This window comes from Bubalus bubalis, chromosome 7 (genome assembly GCF_019923935.1).
Source record: "Bubalus bubalis isolate 160015118507 breed Murrah chromosome 7, NDDB_SH_1, whole genome shotgun sequence".
Lineage (NCBI taxonomy): Eukaryota > Metazoa > Chordata > Mammalia > Artiodactyla > Bovidae > Bubalus > Bubalus bubalis.
In genome coordinates this window covers 16,584,414-16,608,690 of record NC_059163.1, presented here as the reverse complement: position 1 = coordinate 16,608,690, position 24,277 = coordinate 16,584,414, and the positions used below count along the sequence as shown (strand labels likewise).

The 24,277-nt window shown below is 36.2% G+C and overlaps 1 protein-coding gene across 11 annotated transcripts in view; it reads right to left on the bottom strand.

Annotated features, from left to right (window-relative positions):
* The window catches only part of MAPK10 (mitogen-activated protein kinase 10), a 626,159-nt gene that overhangs the window by 60,462 nt on the left and 541,420 nt on the right, over positions 1-24,277 (bottom strand). For all 11 annotated transcript variants that reach the window (XM_025289763.3, XM_025289759.3, XM_044945682.2 and 8 more), the window contains 2 exons: positions 15,551-15,733; positions 10,738-10,862 (listed from right to left, as the gene is read on the bottom strand). In XM_025289763.3, coding sequence (XP_025145548.1) covers positions 10,738-10,862; positions 15,551-15,733 — 308 coding nt within the window. The remainder of the gene's footprint in view (positions 1-10,737; positions 10,863-15,550; positions 15,734-24,277) is intronic.

The window sequence follows — 24,277 nt, the reverse complement described above, 5'->3', positions numbered from 1 at the left end:
AGGGTGGGAAGATTTGGGAGAATGGCATTGAAACATGTATAATATCATATGTGAAACAAAATGCCAGTCCAGGTTCGATGCATGATACAGGATGCTCGGGGCTGGTGCACTGGGATGACCCATAGGGATGGTACGGGGAGGGAGGTGGGAGGAGGGTTCAGGATGGGGAACATGTGTACACCCGTGGTGGATTCATGTTGATGTATGGCAAAACCAATACAATATTGTAAAGTAATTAGCCTCCAATTAAAATAAATAAATTTATATTTAAAAAAAAAACAAAAAAAACAAAGATCATGGCATCTGGTCCCATCAGTTTAGATCAGTTCAGTTCAGTCGCTCAGTCATGTCCAACTCTTTGCGACCCCATGAACCGCAGCACGCCAGGCCTCCCTGTCCATCACCGACTCCTGGAGTCCACCCAAACCCATGTCCATTGAGTCAGTGATGTCATCCAACCATCTTATCCTCTGTCATCCCCTTCTAATCCTGCCCTCAATCTTTCCCAGCATCAGGGTCTTTTCCAATGAGTCAGCTCTTCGTATCAGGTTGGCCATAGTATTGGAGTTCAGCTTCAACATCAGTCCTTCCAATGAACACCCAGGACCGACCTCCTTTAGGATGGATTGGTTGGATCTCCTTGCAGTCCAAGGGACTCTCAAGAGTCTTCTCCAACACCACAGTTCAAAAGCATCTGGTCCCATCACTTCATGGCAAATAGATGGGAAAACAATGAAAACAGTGACAGACTTCTTTTTCTTGGGCTCCAAAATCACTGTGTACAGTGATTGTAGCCATGAAATTAAAAGATGCTTGCTCCTTGTAAGAAAAGCTGTGACAAACCCAGACAGCGTATTAAAAAACAGAGAGGTTACTTTGCCAACAAAGGTGTATATAGTCAAAGCTATAGTTTTTCCAGTGGTCATGCATGGATATGAGAGTTGGACCATAATAAAGAAGGCTGAGTGTTGAAGAATTGATGCCTTCAAACTATATAGTGCTGGAAAAAAAAATCTTGAGTGTCTGTGGACTGCAAGGAGATCAAGCCAGTCAACCCTAAAGGAAATCAACTCTGAATATTCATTGGAAGGACTGATGTTGAAGCTGAAGCTCCAATAATTTGGCCACCTGATGCAAAGAGTCGACTCATTGGAAAAGACCCTGATGCTGGGAAATATTGAAGGCGGAAGGAGAAGGGAATGACACAGGATGAGATGGTTGGATGGCATCACCAACTCAATGGACATGTTCAGTTCAATTCAGTTCAGTTGCTCAGTCATGTCTGACTCTTTGCAACCCCACGGACAGTAGCATGCCAAGATTCCCTGTCCATCACCAACTCCTGAAGCTTGCTCAAACTCATGTCCATCAAGTCAGTGATGCCATCCATCATGACATGAGTTTGAGCAAACTCTGGGACATGGTGAAAGATATGGAAGCCTGGAGTGCTGCTGTTCATGGGATCACAAAAAGTTGGACATGACTAAGTGACTGAACAACAACAGAATAGTCAAATTCATAGAGTCAGGAAGTACATTGGTAGATGCCAGGGACCAGAAGGCGGAGTTGGAGTGGGGAGGGTGAGGGAGATGAGGAGTTAATGTTTAATGGAGACAGTTTCAGTGTAGGAAGGTGAAAAATTCGGGAGATAGATGATGGTAAGAGTTGCACAACAATGTGAATGTACTTGGTGCCACTGAACTGTACAATTAAATATGGTTAAAATTTAAAAGGAGAGAGAAAGAGAAAAGCATATCTGCTCTATCTGCTCTTGGCTTTTGCCCTGTGATCAGAAAATGTTCTTAGCTTTGCCTCTGTATAAATGCCCTGTAGGGTGGTATCTGCTCAGACCTCTGACCTTAGAGTACATGTTTCTGCTGAACTGGTCCAATGTGCCCGCCCTGCCCTATGTGATTTGTTCACATCTGAGTTAGCCCTCACTCTGGATTGCTCAGACAAAGCTCTAGAATCTGTGCTACTTTAACACAGGCTTCTGATTCTCTTTTTGATGCTTTCTGATTCCACACCTAGCCCTATTCTACTCTCCTCCTCATGCTTTCTAATCTGTGTGCCTGTCGCTGTTCATAATTGTTAGAGCTGATATTCTGGATGCTGATACTGGACGAACTGTAGCACGCAAACATTCTACAATGATCTTTAAGCTCTCATTTAAGATTTACCTTGAATAAATTTCTAGACATACACAACATTAAAATTTACACATCTATGTCACAAAAAGATAAAAAATAGTGCATATTTCGTGTATGGTTGGTCATCTCTTCCATGTGCTCACTTTGGTAATGACCAATAAGATACAAAGGCAGACAAGATAAATAAAATAATGTCAGAGAGTAACACTGCTCAAAGAGCATGAAATCTATGATGGCCTTGCAGTAAAAGAGCTTATAATAGGTTAGCTTGTTCCTATACTTTCACTGCTCACAAAAATAACATAATCCCTAGAGCAATGTAATAGTAAATATTAATAAAACATTTAAGGCTCTATTAATTACCTTATGTTATAAACAGTAAATTTGTAACATTACTGACTATTCTGGGCTTACATTTTCACCATGCTTATTTTAATTGAACTTCAGCACTAATACATGTAAGCATTACTCTGTTTCCCAAGTTATTCTCTCACTGGGGAGCTGACAACCAGGTTGTTTAACTTAGGGTCTATATAGGTAGATTAAATTCCCACACAGCCTTGTCCCAATTCCCAAATTAATCTTGAATTGGATAAGAAATAACAAATAGGTTCAGCACTGGCTTTGCTTTCCTAATCACACTCCACTGAAACTGGATTGGATTAGCCACACCTTTTCCCTTGATCTCTATATGGATGGCAGGTATATTTATATTCCCAACCTCTCTCTCTAGTCCATTCTCAGCTGAGGCCCATGTTTCAAGCCTCTCTTCCAGCATTCTCTCCTGTCACTTTGACTCAGTCACCAGGCAGAAGGTTTGGGTTGCCTGCCACTCCTCCCCTATACTGTCAAGTACCTATGGCTTGCCAACTGGAGGGCAGAATTCTCAGATAACAGCTGCCTGACTGGTTCAACCTGTCCCTCTGTCCAGATTCCCAGAGTGATGTTTTGACCATTTAGGACTGTATCTGGGCTTCTCAGAGACAGAGCCTTCCAACAGTGGACCTGATGACTACTGGCCATGAGTCTGGCCCCCAGGAGCAGTATCCCAGGAGACAATAGTTCTAGTGTTAGGTTAGAAGCTGTCCTTTTTATCATGAATTGAGAAATGAATGTCCCTCTCTAACATGGTAAGTTCCTAATTGAGATCTTCATGATGATTACTTTGAATATTTATTTGGCTACTCTGGGATCTTTGTTGTGGCATGTGAACTCTTAGTTGTGGCATGTGGGACCTAGCTCCCCGACCAGTGATCAAACATGGGCCCCCTGCATTGTGAACATGGAGTCTTAGCCACTGGGCCACCAGGGAACTCCCATGATGATGCCTTTGAGATTGGATGTCTTTGGTTTGGTAGCCAAGCATTTCTCCCTCCCTTCTTCCTCCCCTCCATCTTCCTCCCCCTCATCTCCAACACAGAAGAATTACAGAAGCCCTTAGTAAGTTTCCTATACTCATGAGCTTTCATAGGGTGCTCAGAAGTTTCTGAAAAAGTTAAAACTATGTATATAAAAAAAAAAGGTCACATATCATACTCTTCTTAAGTTACTTTTTTATATGCCCTGAGACAGAGTTAATTGACTCCTCCTTAGCTTGCAGTTCACAAAAATCCTCCTAAAGTATATCCATATGCCTATTCTCAGGGGTTGCAAGGTGAGAGTCATCCTGTATCCTAGCAGGATCTCTAAACTCAGGAATCAGATAAGAAACAAGGCAGCTGATCCCTACTGTCTCTGTATTTCCCTCCAACAGAGTACAGAGAAAATGTCAAGCTGATTCCCTAAAATTGCCCTGACTATACACTAATTTCTTAAAGATATCAATAGTTATAATGAATATTTGTAAACAATGTAATTTATCTCTGGATGCATGCTTGCATTCTCAGTTGTGTCTGACTCTTTGTGACCCCATGGACTGTAGCCCATCAGGCTCCTCTGTCCATGAAATTTTCAAGGCAATAATACTGGAGTGAGTTGCCATTTCCCACTCCAGGGAAATCTCACCCAGGGACTGAACCAGCATTTCCTGCGATGGCAGGTGAATTCTTTATCATCGAGTCACCTGGGAAGCCCCATAATTTGTCTTTATGTTGGCTTAAATTAATGGTACTGGATTTTCTTATACTTGGAGGGTCTACATCAGCAAAATAAATAAATAAAAGCCAACTATTTAAAATCTTACAGGAACTAGATGGATTTTAGTGATTTTTTTAAAAATGTAGATTATTTCTATAGTTTCTTGACCAGCTCCTCTTTTTCACCAAATATATCTGTTTTTCTGAATATCAAAAGGTAGCAAAGGCTTGAGCAGGCTTCCCTGATGGTTCAGTCAGTAAAGAATCTGCCTGTAATGCAGGAGACCTGAGTTCGACCCCTGAGTCAGGAAGATCCCCTGCAGAAGGAAATGGCAACTCACTCCAGTATTCTTGCCTGGAGAATCCCATGGACAGAGGAGTATGCCAAGCTACAGTCTATGGGGCTACAGAGTCAGACACGACTGAGTGACTAACACACACACACATACACACACACACACACACACACACACACACATAGCAAAGGCATGAAAGTAAAAATCATAATAGTAATGATTATGAGAATAAGAATTTGTGTGATATTTACTGGCTACCAAGCACTGTACAAAGTACTTTATCTACATTAACTCTAAATTCCTGAAGAACACCCTACAATACGTATGATTGTTCTCTATTCCTAGTTAAGAAAACGGAGTTGAGACAAGAAACTTGAATTAGGCCAGCTTGTAAGTGACAGAACAGGAATTTAAACTGAATGCATCTTTCCACATTTGTGATGATGCAAACAACTCAATAAATGGCATTTATGTCTGATATCGAACTCTTCTTAATGAATACTGAAACAGTGAGAATACCTCCCAATCATTTCATGAAAAAGTATTGACAGTAAATGTGGCCTTTGTGTTTGAGGAACATATTTCTGTTGCTCTGAACATTACTTGAATAAGAACTTGCTAATAATCTGAACAGATCTAACTTCAAATTCGATGTTGTGTTACACAAAAAGATGAATATTAACCTTGACATTCAACTTTTTACACTTTCAACTTCATTGTTACATGAATAATTTTCTCTCTTAGCATTATGACACCATTCATATGCTCTTCTCTTTTCAGTTTGGTAGTTTGGCACTTTTGGAAATGTGATAAGATAGCTTGTAGTATGATTAACTGATTAATACACATAGCACTTCTCTACCCTCTATTTTTCCTAAAGACATCATATTCTTTTGCACTTTCTCCTTTATTAAATCCTCTACTTGCCCCTCTTTTCCTTCAAAGACACTCACTTTGGCAATATTGAAATGACTGAGAAAAAGATTCTAGCCTTTTAAGTACCCTAAATTTGATCTTTCTATACTTTAGAGGAATCTTTCATAAGAAGTTAAAATTAATTTAAAAACCCATTGAAACTATTCATTAATATGCTGTTATAGATTCTAAGCAACTGTCTCTTTTATAGGCAACATAATTACAAGTGAATTACAAATACAGACTTTATGACTCCAATTAAACTCTAGGCCACAATCCATTAAAAACACATTATACACATTACATTACATATAAGGAAAAATATATATGCAACATGATTCCAGCTATCAAAATAACTGAGCAGTAATTTCAAATAATTTATGTTTATCTAAAATTTCATCAGCATAACCTCAAAAATCATCAGAGAAAAAAAATCATGCTTAATTTTCACATATGTCTACATCATACTTTCTCTTACTTATTTCATTATTTCATTCTACCCCAGGAATATATTTGAAGTATTTCCCAAGAATGAGAGATTGGAAGAAATTCTAGTTTTTAGTTGTAAGAACACTAGTTTTTTTTTTCAGTTTTAAGAGCATTAGAATTAAACTAAGAATATTTAATTTTAGGGATTTTACTTAGAAAAGGCAGAGGAACCAGAGATAAAATTGCCAACATCCGTTGGGTCATAGAAAAAGCAAGAGAATTCCATAAAAACATCTACTTCTGTTTCATTGACTACACTAAAGCCTTTGACTATGTGGGTTACAACAAACTGTGAAAAATTCTTTAAGAGATGGGAATACCAGACCCCCTACCTGCCTCCTGCAAAACCTGTATGCATGTCAAGAAGCAACAGTTAGAACTAGACATGGAAACATGGACTGGTTCAAAACTGGGAAAGGACTACATCAAGGCTGTATATTAACCCTCTGCTTATTTAACTTCTATGCAGAGTATATCATGAGAAATGCCAGGCTGGATGAAGCATAAGCTGGAATCAAGATTGCCGGGAGAAATATCAATAACCTCAGATATGCAGATGACACCACCCTATTGGCAGAAAGCAAACAGGAACTAAAGGGCCTCTTAATGAAGGTGAAAGAGGAGGGTGGAAAAGCTGGCTTAAAACTCAACAATCAAAAAATGATGATCATGGCATCTGGTCCCATCATTTCATGGCAAATAGATGGGGAAACAATGGAAACAGTGAGAGACTTTATTTTCTTGCGTTCCAAAATCACTGTAGATGGTAATTGCAACCATGAAATTAAAAGACACTTGATCCTTGGAAGAAAAGCTATGACCAACCTAGACAGCATATTAAAAAGCATAGATATTACTTTGCCAACAAAGGTCTGTCTAGTCAAAGCTATGGTTTCTCCAATAGTCATGTATGGATGTGAGAATTGAACCATAAAGAAAGCTGAGCACTAAAGAATTGATGCTTTTGAAATGTGGAGTTGGAAAAGACTCTTGAGAGTCCCTTGGACTGCAAGGAGAACAAAATAGTCAATCCTAAAGAAAATCAGTCCTGAATATGCATTGGAAGGACTGATTTGAAGCTGAAGCTCCAATACTTTGGCCACCTGATGCAAAGAACTGACTCTTTAGAAAAGACCCTGATGCTGGGAAAGGTTGAAATCAGGAGGAGAAGGGGATGACAGAGGACAAGACGGTTGGATGGCATCACTGATTCGATGGACATGACTTTGAGCAAACTGCGGGAGTAGGTTATGGACAGGGAAGCCTGGTGTGCTGCAGTCCATGGGGTCACAAAGAGTCAGAGATGCCTATTCAACTGAACTGAACTGAACTGGACTAAACTGAGTTGAAAGTCTAGAAAAAAATCAACTGCAAATTCACATAAGAATAAATTGGAAATAAATAGGTAGTATTAAGTGTTCATTTGCTACATTCTGTGTACACTTCTTTAAAACTCTTGAGGCAACTGCAATGATTCTTGCATTATGAGTTCAGAAGAAAAGATTTGCTTCCAAGTGTTGAGTCTATAGTATTGGTTTTTCTCATCAAACTATATGGCTGTGTTTCCTTTGTGCTGTGCTGTGCTTAGTCATTCAGTCATGTCTGACTCTTTGCAACCCCATGGACTGTAGCCTGCCAGACTCCTCTGTTCATAGGTATTCTCTAAACAAGAATACTGGAGTGCGTTACCTTGCCCTCCTCTAGGGGATCTTCCCAACCCAGGAATCAAACTGGGGTCTTCTGAATTGCAGGCAGATTCTTTACCAGCTGAACTACCAGGGAAGCTCATGCATCCTTTAGAAAACATATAAAATAGAAATATAGGCAGGAGGAGAAGGGGATAACAAAGGATGAGATGATTGGATGGCATCACCGACTCGATGGATATGAGTTTGAGCAAGCTCCGGGAGAAGGTAAAGGACAGGGAAACCTGGTGTGCTGCAGTCCATAGGGTTGCAAAGAGGCAGACACATGTGATTGACTGAACAACAACAAAATTTTGTAAAAATCAAGTCAAGTGACTAAAATTAATTTTAAGCAAATTAAAATTTCATCATCATTGTAAAGCTGCTTAAGAAAGAAGGTCTTAAGAAAATGTTAGAATGTTATACCTCAGTTTCCATACAGGAAAGTCATTTATCACTGAATTATTTTCTCAGAAATTTTGTAATGCTTAAGAACTGGGTTACTATGAAAAGTTGCTTTTTTAATATTATGTCTATAAAGTTTGATTCTACCTGATCTTTATTCTCATCCTTCAGCTCTCAATTGTCCAGTGAAGAAGGGAGGAGAATTAATGCCAGCTTGAACCTAACATCTCTGACACAGTGAAGCAGAACAAAAAAGCCAAAAAAAGCAAGCTTTGGATGGGCCAGAATACCCTGGTATATAGTGAAGTTCACAAGAAAACAAATAGAAAGAGTATTTCAAATAGAAAATTAATGACCAATTCAAGCAAAGTAATTTGAAGGTACTATGAATCATTTAGCACAGGTTTTCAAAGAATGTGAGATTTTGATGGGAGAAGGTAACACTGTTGATAGTAAAGTTTAAAAGAGGGACAGAAGGACATTCCTATTGGGAGGCCTATTGAACACACATGGGCAAAACAATAGCCCTGTTTCCTGAGCAGCCCTGGATCTACTTAGAGAAAAGGAGATAGGCAAAAAATTAAAGAGTTATGCTTCTGAGAAGATTCTTATACTATGTCTCGATGGAAAATATGGAGATATACCTTCCTATGGCAGTCAACTTAGAACCAACCTGAGACAGTGGCCTTATTGAAATACCCAATTTCTCTCATCTAATTTATGCAAAGCTTCACGAAGTCACCAATGGCCTAGTAAAAGCTTTATAATCTAAATGTTCTGCTTTTGCACAATGAAGGAAACTATAGGCAAGGTGAAAAGACAGCCTTCAGAATGGGAGAAAACAACAGCAAATGAAAAAACTGATGAAGAATTAATCTCCAAAATATACAAGGGAGCTTGTGCAGCTCAATACCAGAAAATCGAGCAACCCAATCAAAAAGTGGGCAAAAGACTTAGACATTTCTCCAAAGGAGATATGCAGATGGATAATAAACACATGAAAAAGATGCTCAACATCACTCATTATTCAGTCAGTTCAGTTCAGTCGCTCAGTCATGTCCGACTCTTTGCGACCCCATGAATTGCAGCACGCCAGGCCTCCCTATCCATCATCAACTCCAACTCATGTCCATCAAGTCAGTGATGCCATCCAGCTATCTCGTCCTCTGTTGTCCCCTCCTCCTCCTGCCCCCAATCCCTCCCAGCATCAGGGTCTTTTCCAATGAGTCAACTCTTCACATGAGGTGGCCAAAGTATTGGAGTTTCAGCTTTAGCATCAGTCCTTCCAATGAACACCCAGGACTGATCTCCTTTAGGATGGACTGGTTGGACCTCCTTGCAGTCCAAGGGACTCTCAAGAGTCTTCTCCAACACCACAGTTCAAAAGCATCAATTCTTCGGCACTCAGCTAGGGAAATACAAATCAAAACCACAATGAGGTATCATCTCATGCCGGTCAGAAAGGCCATCATCAAAAAGCCTACAATCAGTAAATGCTGGAGAGGGTGTGGAGAAAAGGGAACCCTCTTACACTGTTGGTGGGAATGCAATCTGGTACAGCCACTTGAGAGAACAGTGTGGAGATTCCTAAAAAAAACTGGAAATAGAGCTGCCATACAATCCCCCAATCCCACTGTTGGGCATACACCCTGAGGAAACCAGAATTGAAAGAGACACATGTACTCCATTGTTCGTTGCAACACTTTTTACAATAGCTAGGACATGGAAGCAACCTTAGATGTCCATCAGCAGATGAATGGATAAGGAAGTTGTGGTACATATACACAATGGAGTATTACTCAGCTATAAAAAGGAATCTGTTTGAATCAGTTCTAATGAGGTGGATGAAACTGGAGTCTATTATGTAGAGAGAAGTAAGTCAGAAAGAGAAAGACAAATACTGTATATTAACACATATATATGGAATTTAGAAAGACAGTAATTATGATCCTACATACAAGGCAGCCAAGGAGACACAGATGTTAAGAATAGACTTTTCGACTCAGTGGGAGAAGGGAAGGGTGGGATAATTTGACAGAACAGCATTGAAACATGTACATTACCATATGAAAAACAGATGACGAGTACAAGCTTGATGTATGAAGCAGGGTGCCCAAAGCCAGTGCTCTGGGACAACTGAGAGGGATAGGGTGGGGAGAGATGTGGGACGGGGGTTCAAGATGGGGGGACACATGTACACCTGTGACTGATTCACATGGATGTATGGCAAAAACCATCATGGTATTGTAAAGTAATTATCCTTCAATTAAAATAAATAAGTTAATTAAAAAGAATAAATGTTCTCAGTACCACAGTTTATTAAAACCAGGAACCTGATTGGAACAGAGGCAAAGAGATTTCTCCTCTATTACATTTTTTATTACTTAGTTTGCATCAAGAGAGACTGATCATTAAATATAAGAAGGAGATACTGGTGGTGTTAATAATTTAACAAAAACTAGTGGAAGTGTGTCATGAATAGCCAAGGTGTTGGATTGAATCACCATCTCACATAGGAAATCCTGAAAAAGAAATGCAACTCAAAACATAGGTTGAAGAAAATAACTTTTAGAAGGGAAGGTAGTCGCTTTGTGACTTAGGAATTTTATGAAGGCCCTTTGAGAATTCTTTTGGATTCTAACTCCCTTTCAGTGCACACCATGGAGCACCCAGTTACTATGATTTGTTTGTGGAAAGAAAATAAAATAAACCTAAACCTTACCGCCTCCACTTCAGCAGGGTCGTACCAGACATTGATGTACGGATGTTGTAAGGCATCATCCACTGATATCCTTTTTGCTGGGTCAATCACTAGCATCTTTGACAGCAAGTCTCTGGCTTGGCTGGCTGAAAAAAATGAATGAAGAAAAAAAATGGTTAAATTTTGATTTTGGCAAGGAAATTTTTTGGAGGGAAAAATATTTTTTAAAAAGTCAATTAGCACCTTCCTTCCAAACATCAGCTAACTTCACCAAGTGTTTAGGGAAATGCAAAATGAAACAATGAAATATTTTTATCCATCAAATACACACAAATAAAACATGGCATAATATTCAATAATCTCATTCATGTTGGTTGCAGTGTAAATTGATAAAGATTTTTTTAGAGGGCACATTTGGGAGTATCTTTTAAAATTTTAAATGTGAATAACTTATGACCCAACAGTTCCACTTTTAGGTATACAGTCTAGAGAAACAATTGCACATGTTCAGGAAAAGCATCCAGAAAGGATGCTCACTGCAGCATTGGTCAAGGATTAAGCATTTTAAACAATCTAAATGTTGCTGTTGTTCAGTCACTAAGTCATGTTCAACTCATTGCAACACCATGGACTGCAGCACACCAGGCTTCCCTCTCCTTCGCTATCTCCTGGAGTTTGCTCAAATTCATGTCCATTGAGTTGGTGATGCTATCTAACCATCTCATCCTCTGCCACCCCGTTCTTCTTTTGCCTTCTATCTTTCCCAGCATCAAGGTCTTTTCCAATGAGTCAGCTCTTCTCACCAGGCAGCCAAAGTATCGGAGCTTCAGCATCAGTCCTTCCAATGAATGTTTGGGGCTGCTTTCCTTTAGGATCAACTGGTTTGATCTCCTTGCAGTCCAAAGGACTCTCAAGAGTCATCTACTTGTACCAATTAAGTTTGGCAGTTTTAAGCCTGGCAGGCTACAGTCCATGGTGTCACAAAATGTCAGACATGACTGAGCAACTTTCACTTTCAGATGTATTCACATAGACATGGTATTAAGTGAAAAAATAACTGCAGAATGACCCATAGATCCTAATGCCACTGTATAAATCTGCCTCTTCCCAATAAAACAACAAACATTTATCTCTATTTATGGATATAAATGCATAGAAAAATTCTGCAAGGATCATAGACAAATTGAAAATCATAGGTACCTCTGAGAGGAAGAAAATTTGTACATGTATTGCTTGCATAATTAAAAATAAAGTTAAAAGAAGTGTTTTTTAAAAGGAAACAAAGTGAGTGCACACCACTCATTTTAAAACTTCAGAGCTGCAAAAAAGGACAAAGCAGTATCTGGAGGGAGGCAAGGAAGTTAGAGGTGACTTTTAGAGAATGGGAGAAATAATGAGGACTTTAATGGGAGCAGAAGCTTCAAGGATTGAGAGAAAGGGACAAATCTGAGAGAAAAAATCCACAAGATTTAGTAACCAAATTGATGCAGGGAATCTTGTTTATTTATTCAATATTCAATTTATTCAATATACATCATCTACTGTGTGCCAGGTACAATTTCAGATGCTAGGGATACAAAAAATTTGCACAGTGATAATCAGTAAATGTATTTATTTAATAACATTGCTGAGTGAAGTATATTAGTTGCTCAGTCATGTCTGACTGTGTGTGTGTGACCCCATGGACTGTAGCCAGCAGGTTTCTCTGACCATGGGATTTTCCAGGCAAGAATACTGGAGTGGGTAGTCACCCCCTTCTCCAGAGGATCTTCCCAACCTAGGGATCAAACCATGCTCTCCTGCATCACAAGTGGATTCTTTACCATCTGAGCCACCAGGGAAGCCCCTAACTTTTCTAAAGGATGCTCTAAACATATCCGAAAATACAAAAAATGTTTCAGAAAATAAGGATCCAAACTGATTTGGAAATTTTTATGGTGAAAATATTCAATTTATTCCAAACATGGTAAAACTTCAAATTAAAGAAAGGAAAATCTAAACTGGTTTGCTAAATTAGGAAAAAGGCAGTGTGTTTGAATTCATGAATATGTACCAATTTTTAAATAGCAATTGTTTATTATTAATGAAATATGGTTAATTATAAAATTTTGAAATTACATAAAACATAAAATCCAGAAAAGCTAACCTTCCCCACCATCTGGAAGCAATCATTCTTATTATTAATGTAGTCCCTTCTAGTTTTATGTACTGTTTCATAATTTTGATTATACTAGAGTTAAAATGTGGCAATCTAATTTTCACCTCTACAGCATTTATATTTCTTGTGTTATTACATTTTAATAAAATATTCACATTTACTTATACTAATTATATATTTTTAAAAAATCACTAGTTAAATTACTGGAAGATTTTTTATTTCTATTAGTCATTTTTCTGGGGATCTCAATTCCAAACACTTAATTTCTGCTACTCCCAAATTGACACTTTGAAGTTCACAAGAGTGACAAAAGTACAGAAATATACAATGATTTTCAGTATTCGTTTCTCTGATTGTTAACTTAACAGGTCTGTGTCTATTTCATTGGTTCAAGACCTCTTTGATTTGTAACTGATTTTATACCCAGACTCACACACTCCATGGGTTCTCATGTCACCCACATTTCTGTTCTTGGAAGAGTAGGGGTTGGGGTGGTCTCCTCATCTATGGGTGAATGAACTACTGGAACACCAAATAATCTCACTAAGAAACAATGATCACTACTGCTTGTAGGGAACAAAATGAGGAAGAGGAAAAGATTTTAATTCTTCATCTTTCATTCTTTTGTTTGCAAGTAAATGTCTTACACTCTTTAATAACAGTAGAATAAATCCTTCCCTTTGATTATTTGTGTAATTCTTTATAATTTGCTGATTTTGTGTTACAATTAAAATTCAATAATTATACAATTCAGAGAGTGGTACAGGTAGCTGAAGGGAGAAACCCAACTGTGTAACGAAAGTGTCACAGACACAGAAACAACACCGTACTTAATTAAAAACCACCAGATGGAAGTCTGGAGAAGACAATATGACCCTGGAAAGTTGTAACACTATATTTTGGTTTCTCCATCTCATTTAATTCTATATTAGCTATAAATTAAGTCTGTACATTTAATCTGTAACTAATTAATTGTCCACTGAACATTTGCAGTAAAATTTCACAAGTGTATGTCCTTTTGAGGTGGGGGGGATTCCCTAATAGCTCAGCTGGAAAAGAATGCAGGAGACCCTAGTTCGATTCTTGGGTCGAGAAGATCCGCTGGAGAAGGGATAGGCTACCCACTCCAGTATTCTTGGGCTTCCCTTGTGGCTCAGCTGGTAAAAAATCCGCCTGCAATGTGGGAGACCTGGGTTTGATCCTGGGTTGGGAAGATCCCCTGGAGAAGGGAAAGGCTACCCACTCCAGTATTCTGGCCTGAAGAATTCCATGGGGTCCATGGGGTCCCAGGGGAAGCTGAAGTTCCAATACTTGACCACCTGATGTGAAGAGCCAACTCATTGGAAAAGACCCTGATACTCTGAAAGATTGAAAGCAAAAGAAGAAGATATGATGAGGTTAAGATGAGCAGAGGATAAGATGGTTAGATAGCATCACTGACTCAATGGATGTGAATTTGAGCAAATTCCAGGAGATAGAGGAGGACAGAGGAGCCTGGTGTGCTACAGTCCATGGGGTCACAAAGAGTCAGAGACAACATAGCAACTTAACAACAACATAGATCCCCTGGAAATAATTTTATTATTAATAAATATTTATTATTATTTTTATATCTAACAGTTACTGCGCATTTAGTATGAGACAGGCAGTGTTCTAAGTGCTTGACAAATTATTCAATTAATCCTCCCAATGATCCTATAAGATAGACACTTCTTGCTTTAGTTTGTTAAAGAAGGTACAGAAAGATTAGATAACTTTCCCAGGTTCACATAGATTTTAAGGGATAGGATTTCTTCCCCCGGCAAAGGAAAAAAATAAGATTTGCTTCATATCCCCAATTTCTGAAATGTCATAAGTTAGAATAAGAATTAAAATATTACTTATATTATACTTTATAGCTTGCCAAATTTATTCTATGTCTTCAATCCTATAAAGAAGCTGTTATGATCCCCGTTTTGTGGGTAAGAAATTACGATTCATTACTAAAGTTTATAATGGCAGACACAGTAGTAGAAAAAATTACTTATTAATGAAAGTCTTTGTTAAAAACAAAATATGAAAGTAAAAATCTCATTTGTCACTCTAAAATTAAAAAATGGTGGTTAAGCATTTAGTAAAATACAAATAAAACTCAAACATCTATAGTTTCAAGATTTTAAAATGAAAATCTTGTGTTGAAACTATTTTCCAGAATATAAAAATAACTGGAACAATTGCTTCAATGTATATATAACGTTGTTCTTTTAGCGTTAACGTTGCAAAGTAATTTTAGATTCTAAATAAGCCCCGTGAGTAGTTAACCCATACCATTGTCACACACTTTATTACTAGTCTTCTCTCTAGATATCCAGAAAATTTTAAAATCCTTGATTACTCTCCCTTTGTAGGGAGGATCTTTTAAAAATACCTCTTCTTAAATTGAGGTTGTTGTTCAGTCGCTAAGTTGTGTCCGACTCTGCAACCTCATGGATTGCAGCATGCCAGGCTTTGCTATCCTTCACTATCTCCCTAAGTTTGCTCAAACTCATGTCCATCGAGTCAGTGATGCCATCCAACTATCTTATCCCCTGTCGCCTCCTTCTCCTCCTGCGCTCAATTTTCCCAGCATCAGGAGAGGTGTCTCCATAGTCTGCATCACCCACGCAGTGGTTCTGAAGTTATCCCTGAAGGGCTTACCTTTGAGTTTATTGTGCTCAGAGTCCGCTGGGAAGAGGGAATCTGGAAAGAGCTTAGGGAAGGTGAGTCCTGCATACTTGGGCCGATTCTCCACATAGTTTCTTACGGTGGGTTGCAATTTCTTCATGAATTCTGGACATGGTGTTCCTAGTTGCTCAATAACCTTATTCCACTGGTCAATATCTGAGAATTGAATAGTTAAGGGCAAAAACAAGTGCAGGACACCAGCTCTTGCCTTTCACTAGTTGGGAGACTAACTGCTTCTCAGAGCTCTGAACAGTCAATAACACAGAAGAAGTTTTAAAAAAACAACAAAGGACAAACATAAAAAATCAGACTGTCAGGCAGGAATCCCCTTGGAATTTTAAATTCACTTTGAGAACACATACACTTTTGAGGAATTAGCATTACTTAACAAAATATGATATCATGAAAGAGTCTTTGGGTTGTGTCAATGGAAAGGTATTTAAATAACACAAGAATTTCTTTTATTGAGTTAAACTTCTATATAGCCATGTAATTTGGAAGAGAAAAATTATAATGACACATAATAATATTATCATGAAATTATTCTAATCATTTATTTTCTAAAAATGGCAGATGAATAAATATTTTATAAGATTCATCTATATTTTTCTTAAATTCTTTATAAGATTCTTTTTTCCTCTTGTTCTCTAGAAAATGCGAAATTTCCTTGTCTGTTAATTTTTTTGACTCATGCACATTACAAATAGAATCAGTATGATAATAACTCATTAACTCTTCATCAAAGACTTAAAAGATTCTGTTTATCAAAGCAGTTGCAACTTCATACCCATTTTCTTACTTCTGATAATAGTGCCTTATATCCTGAATATTGTAATATTCAATGAAGTATGAAGGTAAACATAGGATGTTCAGTTCAAGGCAGATTTCATCCAAGCGCCTGTGTTTCAAAAGCATGTTAAACATGGGGGATTTTATAAGAAAAACATGACCTCTCTATGAAAACTAATACTTGCAAAACTGGGGGTCTTTGACAGGCACACCCACTGATTGAGATTTTCTTTTTCATCTTTCATAGATATTTGATACGTCAGAGCTTGGGAATGATAAATACCACTTCTGAAAACTCTGAATAGTCAACTGGAAGAAGTTGATTTCAAATAGATTTTCTTGCCATGTGTCAATGAAAGACAGAGGCCTTAGAAATTGTCAAATCCAATACCACAATGCTAATTCTATAACTCTATCTTTACTGTAAAGTTAATTCATTTCTGTTAATGCAATTTGTGACAGTTCAGGGAATGTTACCATAATTATTTAATTAAGATTTCTAAAATCATTACCCCTAGTTTTCTATAGCATTGGACTAAAAATGATGGACAGTTCTGACAAAATTAACTATATTTAACAAAAATAAATATATAATGCAATGTAGATAGGTGACAGAACAAAGGTAAAACCAAGCTAATTTGCAAATGTGCTTCTATTTCTCTTATAAACTAGCTGAATAAAAATTAAATTATATATCCTCTCAGTTATTAGGATGAAAAAATGTACGACTGTGTAATATCAAGAAATGAAGTAAGAGTGGGAAAAACTGAAGAATATTCCTTTACAAAATGATAGAAACAACTAAACAAGAACATCTCTCAATAAAAATTCATCTCAGTTGCCATGTATATGAGAATATATAGTAGTAAATGAGAATCATTAGGAATAAAGTAAAAAAATGTCAAAGATTAGAGTTAAAAGTTTCTCTTAGACAAAAACTTATGTTAATACTATCGATAATAGGTAAGCTAGATTTACTTAGATAAATTTTAAATAGAAAACATTAATACAGTTAAATAAACCTCAATGCTTACACTGTAAATTATGAAAAGAGATCTACTTTTTAATACAGTTCAGTTATCATGTCCTAACAAGACATAATTTAATCAGTGATCAATCTTCTTGAGAATTCTAAAGATTTGATCAGGGCAAAGAAGTTATCAGATTTTCTGTAAAGGAATCTTCTAACAAAGTTAGCAAAAGACTCCCAACACACTAGTATAGTTATATTTAGCTACAGTATGGTAGCTCAGATGGTAAATAATTTGCCTATCATGCAGGAGACCCAGGTTTGATCTCTGGGTAGGAAGATCCCCTGGGGAAGGGAATGGCTACCCACTCTGGTATTCTTGCCTGGAGAATTCCACGAACAGAGGAGCCTGACAGGTTACAGTCCATGGGGTCACAAAGATTCAGACACTACTGAGTAACTCACACTTGACAGTCATTTAATTAAAACATGAATTGCTTTTAAAGTAACATTTCCAAAACAATTGCATGGTTTTTTTACAGTAAACTCTCAGAAAAAGTGAAAGTCACTCAACCATGTCTGACTTTTTGCACCCCATGGACGATAGAGTCCATGGAATTCTCCAGGCCAGAATTCTAGAGTGGGTAGCCGTTCCCTTCTCCAGAGGATCTTCCCAACCCAGGGATTGAACCCATGTCTCCCACATTGCAGGCAGATTCTTTACCAGCTGAGCCACCAGGGAAGTTTAAGGAGAGTCAAACGTCCTGGAATTAATTAAACAAGAACTATTAAAATGTTTCTTATTAAAAGTTATAATTAAAGTCTCTAGAAGCACTCAGCATGTCTTCCTACCTTAGATCGCTCTTTAGATGAAACACTGTTATGGTCCTTGATGTAATAGTTTACCAAAAAAAACCACTAATCTTTATTATTGGCAATGAAATACTTGATTGTTCTAACTGTAAATATGTGTATAGTCATCTTTAAAAGTGTGTGCCTTTATTTTATCCAATCCATTTCAAGCTCTTTCTTCCCAAAAACATGACTAGTACATTTAAGCACTAAGTACATGTTTTACAGGCATTCACAGGATTGCATCATTAACAACTATGTACTTAGTTAACCATGTGAGTTTTCTCTATAATCATAATTAAACAAATACAATCCAATACTAGAAATAATATCTCCTGGCTCTAAACCCAGGACTTGTTCCAAGGATTCCAGAAGAAAAAGACCAAGTCTGGAACTGATGTAGTAAACATTACTTTAATTTTGCCATAAAATTGATCATATGTTTATCACAGGCAATCCCTCTTAAAGAATGCCTCTGAAATTGCTTTCTTAATCTATTAGGCCAACTTATTCACATAAAACAACTAATTTCATTAATATTTAAATAGAAAATAAGGTGATACATTTTAAAAGAACTTTTTAATCATCAGATTTCCACAATGATTATACTTTTTAAAATACAGAAAATATTAACTAGGTTTTTATGATTATGTGTTAATTTAAAATAGTATATATTTTTTAAAAGAATGACCAAAATTATTTTTGTAAAACAATTTCTCTGCTTTAGAACACTAATAAATCATCATTTTTCTACTATATGAGTAAGGATATGAATACCTACAGATTCCAGCATGTGCAGTCATCAAAAAAGCAAACTATACATATTTTTATCTACTAGTTCAGAAATCATCATACAACATAATTATCAAATGTATTTAATAAAAATTTTAAAATGTCATCTAGTAGGAATTATTTGACAATATTCTCATCTAGTTCTAAATTCACTACATAAAGATAGTTATAAAAAGTTTGGTTTTTTAAATAGAGTATGATAAGATAATGTACAACTATTGACTACTACTAATGTCTTCAATAAGTAGTATTGTAATAGATGAAAGAAACAAAGTATGGATTGTAAAAGTGATTATTTGAAATCCTAAGATTGGAAATCATTCCAGCTAATTTTTGTCAGTTACATTTAATGTCCTCCTTTTACATTAACTTCCTTGGTTGAGAAACTTTCTAAAATATATAACAAATTGCCTTGAGCCTAATGTATGAATAATGCCTTACTATTTTCTGAAAATTTGGGGTCATAATTTATACCATGTACATTTAAGCTTTCAGAGGCTACCAAGTGGGAGCAAGTGGCTTCCCTGGTGGCTCAAATGGTAAAGCATCTGCCTGCAATGCGGGAGATCCGGGTTCGATCCCTGGGTTGGGAAGATCCCCTGGAGAAGGAAATGGCAACCCATTCCAGTACCCTTGCCTGGAAAATCCCATGGACAGAGGAGGCTGATAGGCTACAGTCCATGGGGTCGCAAAAAGTCAGATGTGACTTAGTGACTTCACTTTTTCTTTCAAGTGGGATCATAAAGAGTTGTTAGTGGCTTCATTCTTCTATGCCCTTTGAATTATTTTATCTCCATTTTGTCTTTCCATTGATTACTTTTTCTTATGATGAATATGGTTTCCAGAGTTGACATCTTTGTGAATTCAGATTTGCCTTTTATTCTGCTCTTAGCCTTATATTCAGTATTCTGTGCAAAAATGCTGACATCTCTTCACAACCTAAAGAATATCAGTGTTTGTCCCCAAATTCTTAACTATGCTTTTAAAGATAATATTGTTTAAGAGTACTGTCTTTAGAAAAGTTCCAGGAGTGACTACTTGATCTTGCAAGACAAGCAGCTACCTGGTTGGCACTGTGTTGTGTATTATTGGGTGGCTTTATGTTAGCCCTGCAACAAATGTGCAATAGGAGGTGGAGGTATGCATGCCATGTGTTAGGCATCATGATAAAAAAACTGCAGTTCCCAAACTGAATATTCATAACTTGGGGAACTTATAAAAATATCGATCCCTCCCCTCTACTCATTGATCTACAAGATTCTGAATGCATATGCTTGAGATGATATAATTAAGAAACATCACAGTAATTGCAATCCAGGTGGCCCCTGGTATATTTGAGAAATACTGGCAATATCTTGTGAAAAGATAAGTCCAGATCTAAGAATAAAATACTAACCTGTTTCAGTTTTATGACACGGATTAGTTTAGGGTCAATTTCACCAAAATATTATTCCACACCTTGTGCTATGGAAAACTTAGGGGTTGTTCACATGGAAATATGACAAGGAAAGAAAAATCCTAATATTTGTTCCCTTTCCCCATGTCACTTTCCCAAAAAGACCATGAGAAATTATGACAAGTGTCACACATAAGCTCCATGCAGAGAAAAAGGGGTTCTACTCATGAATACCTATAGAAGGATTGAAATTACATGTTGCTATCATAAAAATACAGGTTGATATCACGTTACTACTCATGGGAAGTGCTACTCATGGGAAGCATAAAAGCTATTCAATATAAGTTCAAACTATTTTACTATTTTTAAGTAATTACTCCATAATTCTCTATGATAAAATTTGTTCTCAAAGAACTCTCACTTCTGAGGACATTGTAAAATTCAGGCTAGAAGTATATCTATATTCATATGACAAAGGTCTGGATTCAGATTTTCATGGTTTTGTCTTGAGTTTTTTGTTACTTTAAAAACATTTTTACTTTTTTTCATTTGAAAAGTGTTATTTTCATCTTGATAGTCCCCCTCAAATTCTAGAAATATGAATAAGTGACAATGAAAAATTATAACTAACATCTGTTTTCATTATAAATGAGCACAGGAAGGGGAAATATTATAAGCTAATAACACTTTGAAAAAGTCAAAGCTGACAGTTTGATTAAAAGGCTATTTGTTCACTGGCAGCTGATTGCTCATGGAATACTGTGGAACATGAAATATCCAGAGGCTAACATTTGAAGCATGATATATATGCACCTCAGCATAATCTATTTCATCTAATAAATCTATTTATCATTGTAATCTATATTTATTTACAAAGCAAAAAATATTGAAGAGACATTTCACATATAAGCAAATTCAATATATGTTAATATGTATCACAATGTAGAATTTTAATTAAACTATTGAGGGTTAATCTTTAGGGCCACTCATTTGCACAGGTCCCTTGCAAAATTCTATGCCTAGTTTTGCATTTGTAATATTAATTTTTTCTTTATATAACAACTTCCTCCAACTGCATTATATTCCAGCCTCATAAAGACTAGATCTGACTCTACCTACATTTTGAAACTGGAAGATGTCTTGGAAATCATTTAAACTGATATCTGTATTTTGTAGCTGAAAAATGTTGAGGTGTTTTAAAATTGGTAAGTAAAATGACTTTAAGCAAAGTAGCGGATACACACAGCTCCCAACACTAAAAGAAATACAAAATTCTATTTAACAGTTTTGGTAACTCTCTACTCTTTTCTGTGAAAACCTCTCTGAAAGATTACACTCATTTCTGGGTATAACACTATGTAAGAAAAGGTTTAGAAGGGACAATGAAGTTTATATGAGGTAAAGAAAACATGCTATATGAGGCATACTTGACAAAACTTTTTATGTTTCAATTCAAAAAGAAAGGAGAAAATCCTTGCCTCCTCCATCCTCGCACTCGCGCTTTGATCCATCTTTTCCTTTAGTTGTTAACACCTTCTAATATACCATGCCTTTTATTTTAAATTTCATGATGACAAGGATTTTTATCAATTTTCTTTACATGTATATCTCTAGGTATAAGCACATAGCAAGTGCTCAAAATATTTGTTGAATAAATAAATGTCTATTTTATGTCCAATTAGAGTTTTTCAAGGAGATAACTTGAAGAATAGGGAGAGAAAGTATTCAAAGAAACAAAAATTGAGAAATTCCAGGAATTGGATAAAGGTTGAAATTTAGGTAACAAAGGGAATCCTGAGAGGTAAATAAAAAGAAATCCAGACCTAGTCACATGGGAGAGAAACAGCAACTAACCAAAGATCAAGAAAAAAATTCCTAAATGAAAGAAGGGAAAAAAGACAGAGTATGTCCAAAGATGACTATCACACTGACAGCTAATTATTCAACAGTAATATTAAAAAGAAAAAGCCAGTGGAAAAACACTTCTAAAATGCTGGAAGAAAAAACTCTCAATCTAAAATTCTATATCCAACAAAACTATCTTTCTAGTAGGGAATACAAATCAGAATACAGCTTTATCGTCAAAGACTTCTAAAGAACTTCTAAAGGATATACTTCAGAAGGAAAGAAAATAATCCCAAAGTAAAGGGTCAAATTGCAAGAAATACTGATAAGCCAAGAAAATTATAATCATAAGGGTAAATCTAAACAAACTCTACCTTTATATAACCAAATGATAATGTCAATTTATGAGGTTCAAAGAAAAAAACTAAAATACTGAGCATAGATAGCATATTTAAATTGGTACAGTAATGATCTAAATTATTAGTATGTGGTAAGATCCTTGTGTGTCCAGGAGAGAGATAAAAATTATCTGAATTAAAACAGAAATTCTCCACAAACTGAACTATAGAGTCAATACAATTCCAAAATCAATGCAAATAGTGATCATTTTATAGAAGTTAGCAAGCCAATTCTAAAATATTTGAGAAAAAGAAATGGCTCATTAATAGCTAAGGTACTTCTGAAGAAGACAAAGAAGGAAGATATTTATCTTATCTGATATATGTGTAGTATACACTTGTATTCATTAAGAAAGGATAGTTGTGGTATAGAGATAGACAAAAAAACAACAACAAAAAAACAACAACTCATAATGAAATAGAATACAGAGCCAAAAATCTAACACCCTTTCCCCCTAAATGTGAAAACTTAAGACAAAGACAGCATTATAGAATAATGAAGAAAGAATTAGCCATTCTTCCTCAGTCAGTAACTGGAAATGAAATTCCTCTTTCACACCATACACAAAAATCATTTCCAAGTGAACTAGAAGCTTAAATATAAAAGATAAAAATATTCACACCAAAACTAAAAGAGAATATAAAGGCATCAAAGGATTCTTAAGAAAGACATATAAATAAATGAACTATAAAAAAAGCAAATTCCAAAATCAATATAAAATAAAATGGCAAAATATTCTAAATAAGGGAAAGGATATTTTCAACACATAAAATGGACAAAGGTTAGGTACCACAATAAATAAAGAACTCCTACAAGTTAGTTTTTAAAAATACAATTTAAAAATTTGTTCTAAAAAACAAAAGATATATTACCAGGAGGAAATACTAATGGCCAGTAAATGGAAAAAAATGCTTGTAAAGAAAATATAAATAAAAGCTCCAATGAATAGGATTTTACATCCAAGAGATTACTAACAAATTTAAAAACAAATCTGGTGATATCAAGAGTTGGTTTGGATGTGGAATAGACAGTTACTTTTATACATATACTGTTACTCTGAAAATCAATCTGATGTTATCAACACATAGTCAAGCTTAAAATGTGCACACCTATGAGTTCTGGTGTGACTTCCCAGATGGTTCAGTGGTAAAGAATCCACCTGCCAAGTAGGAGATTGAGGTTCAATTCCTGGGTGGAAAATATCACCTGGAGAAGGAAATGGCAACCTACTCTTACTGTTGCCTGGGAAATCCTACAGAGTAGCATGGTACATGACTCAGCAACTACACAACAACAATGATCCCAGGCATTTATCAGAAAGAATCTTGTCCATGTGCTCCTAGAAACATGTATTCATTGTTTATAAAAGAAAAAGCAAAAACTCAATGTATTCCAAAGTCTATTTGTAGAAGAACAGATTTATTGTATTAATAGAACATTCATATACTGGAATGCTATACACCAATGAAAATGAATGAACTATTTCCGATGTATCAACATGAATAAATCTTTAAAATATAATGCTAACTTCAAAAAAGCTTGCTTGCCAAAAAAAAGCAAGTCACAAAGGAATAATAGCACAATATGTAAAATGGATAAAACTAAATGGAAGGAAAGTTATGACCAACTTAGCATATTAAAAAGCAGAGACATTACT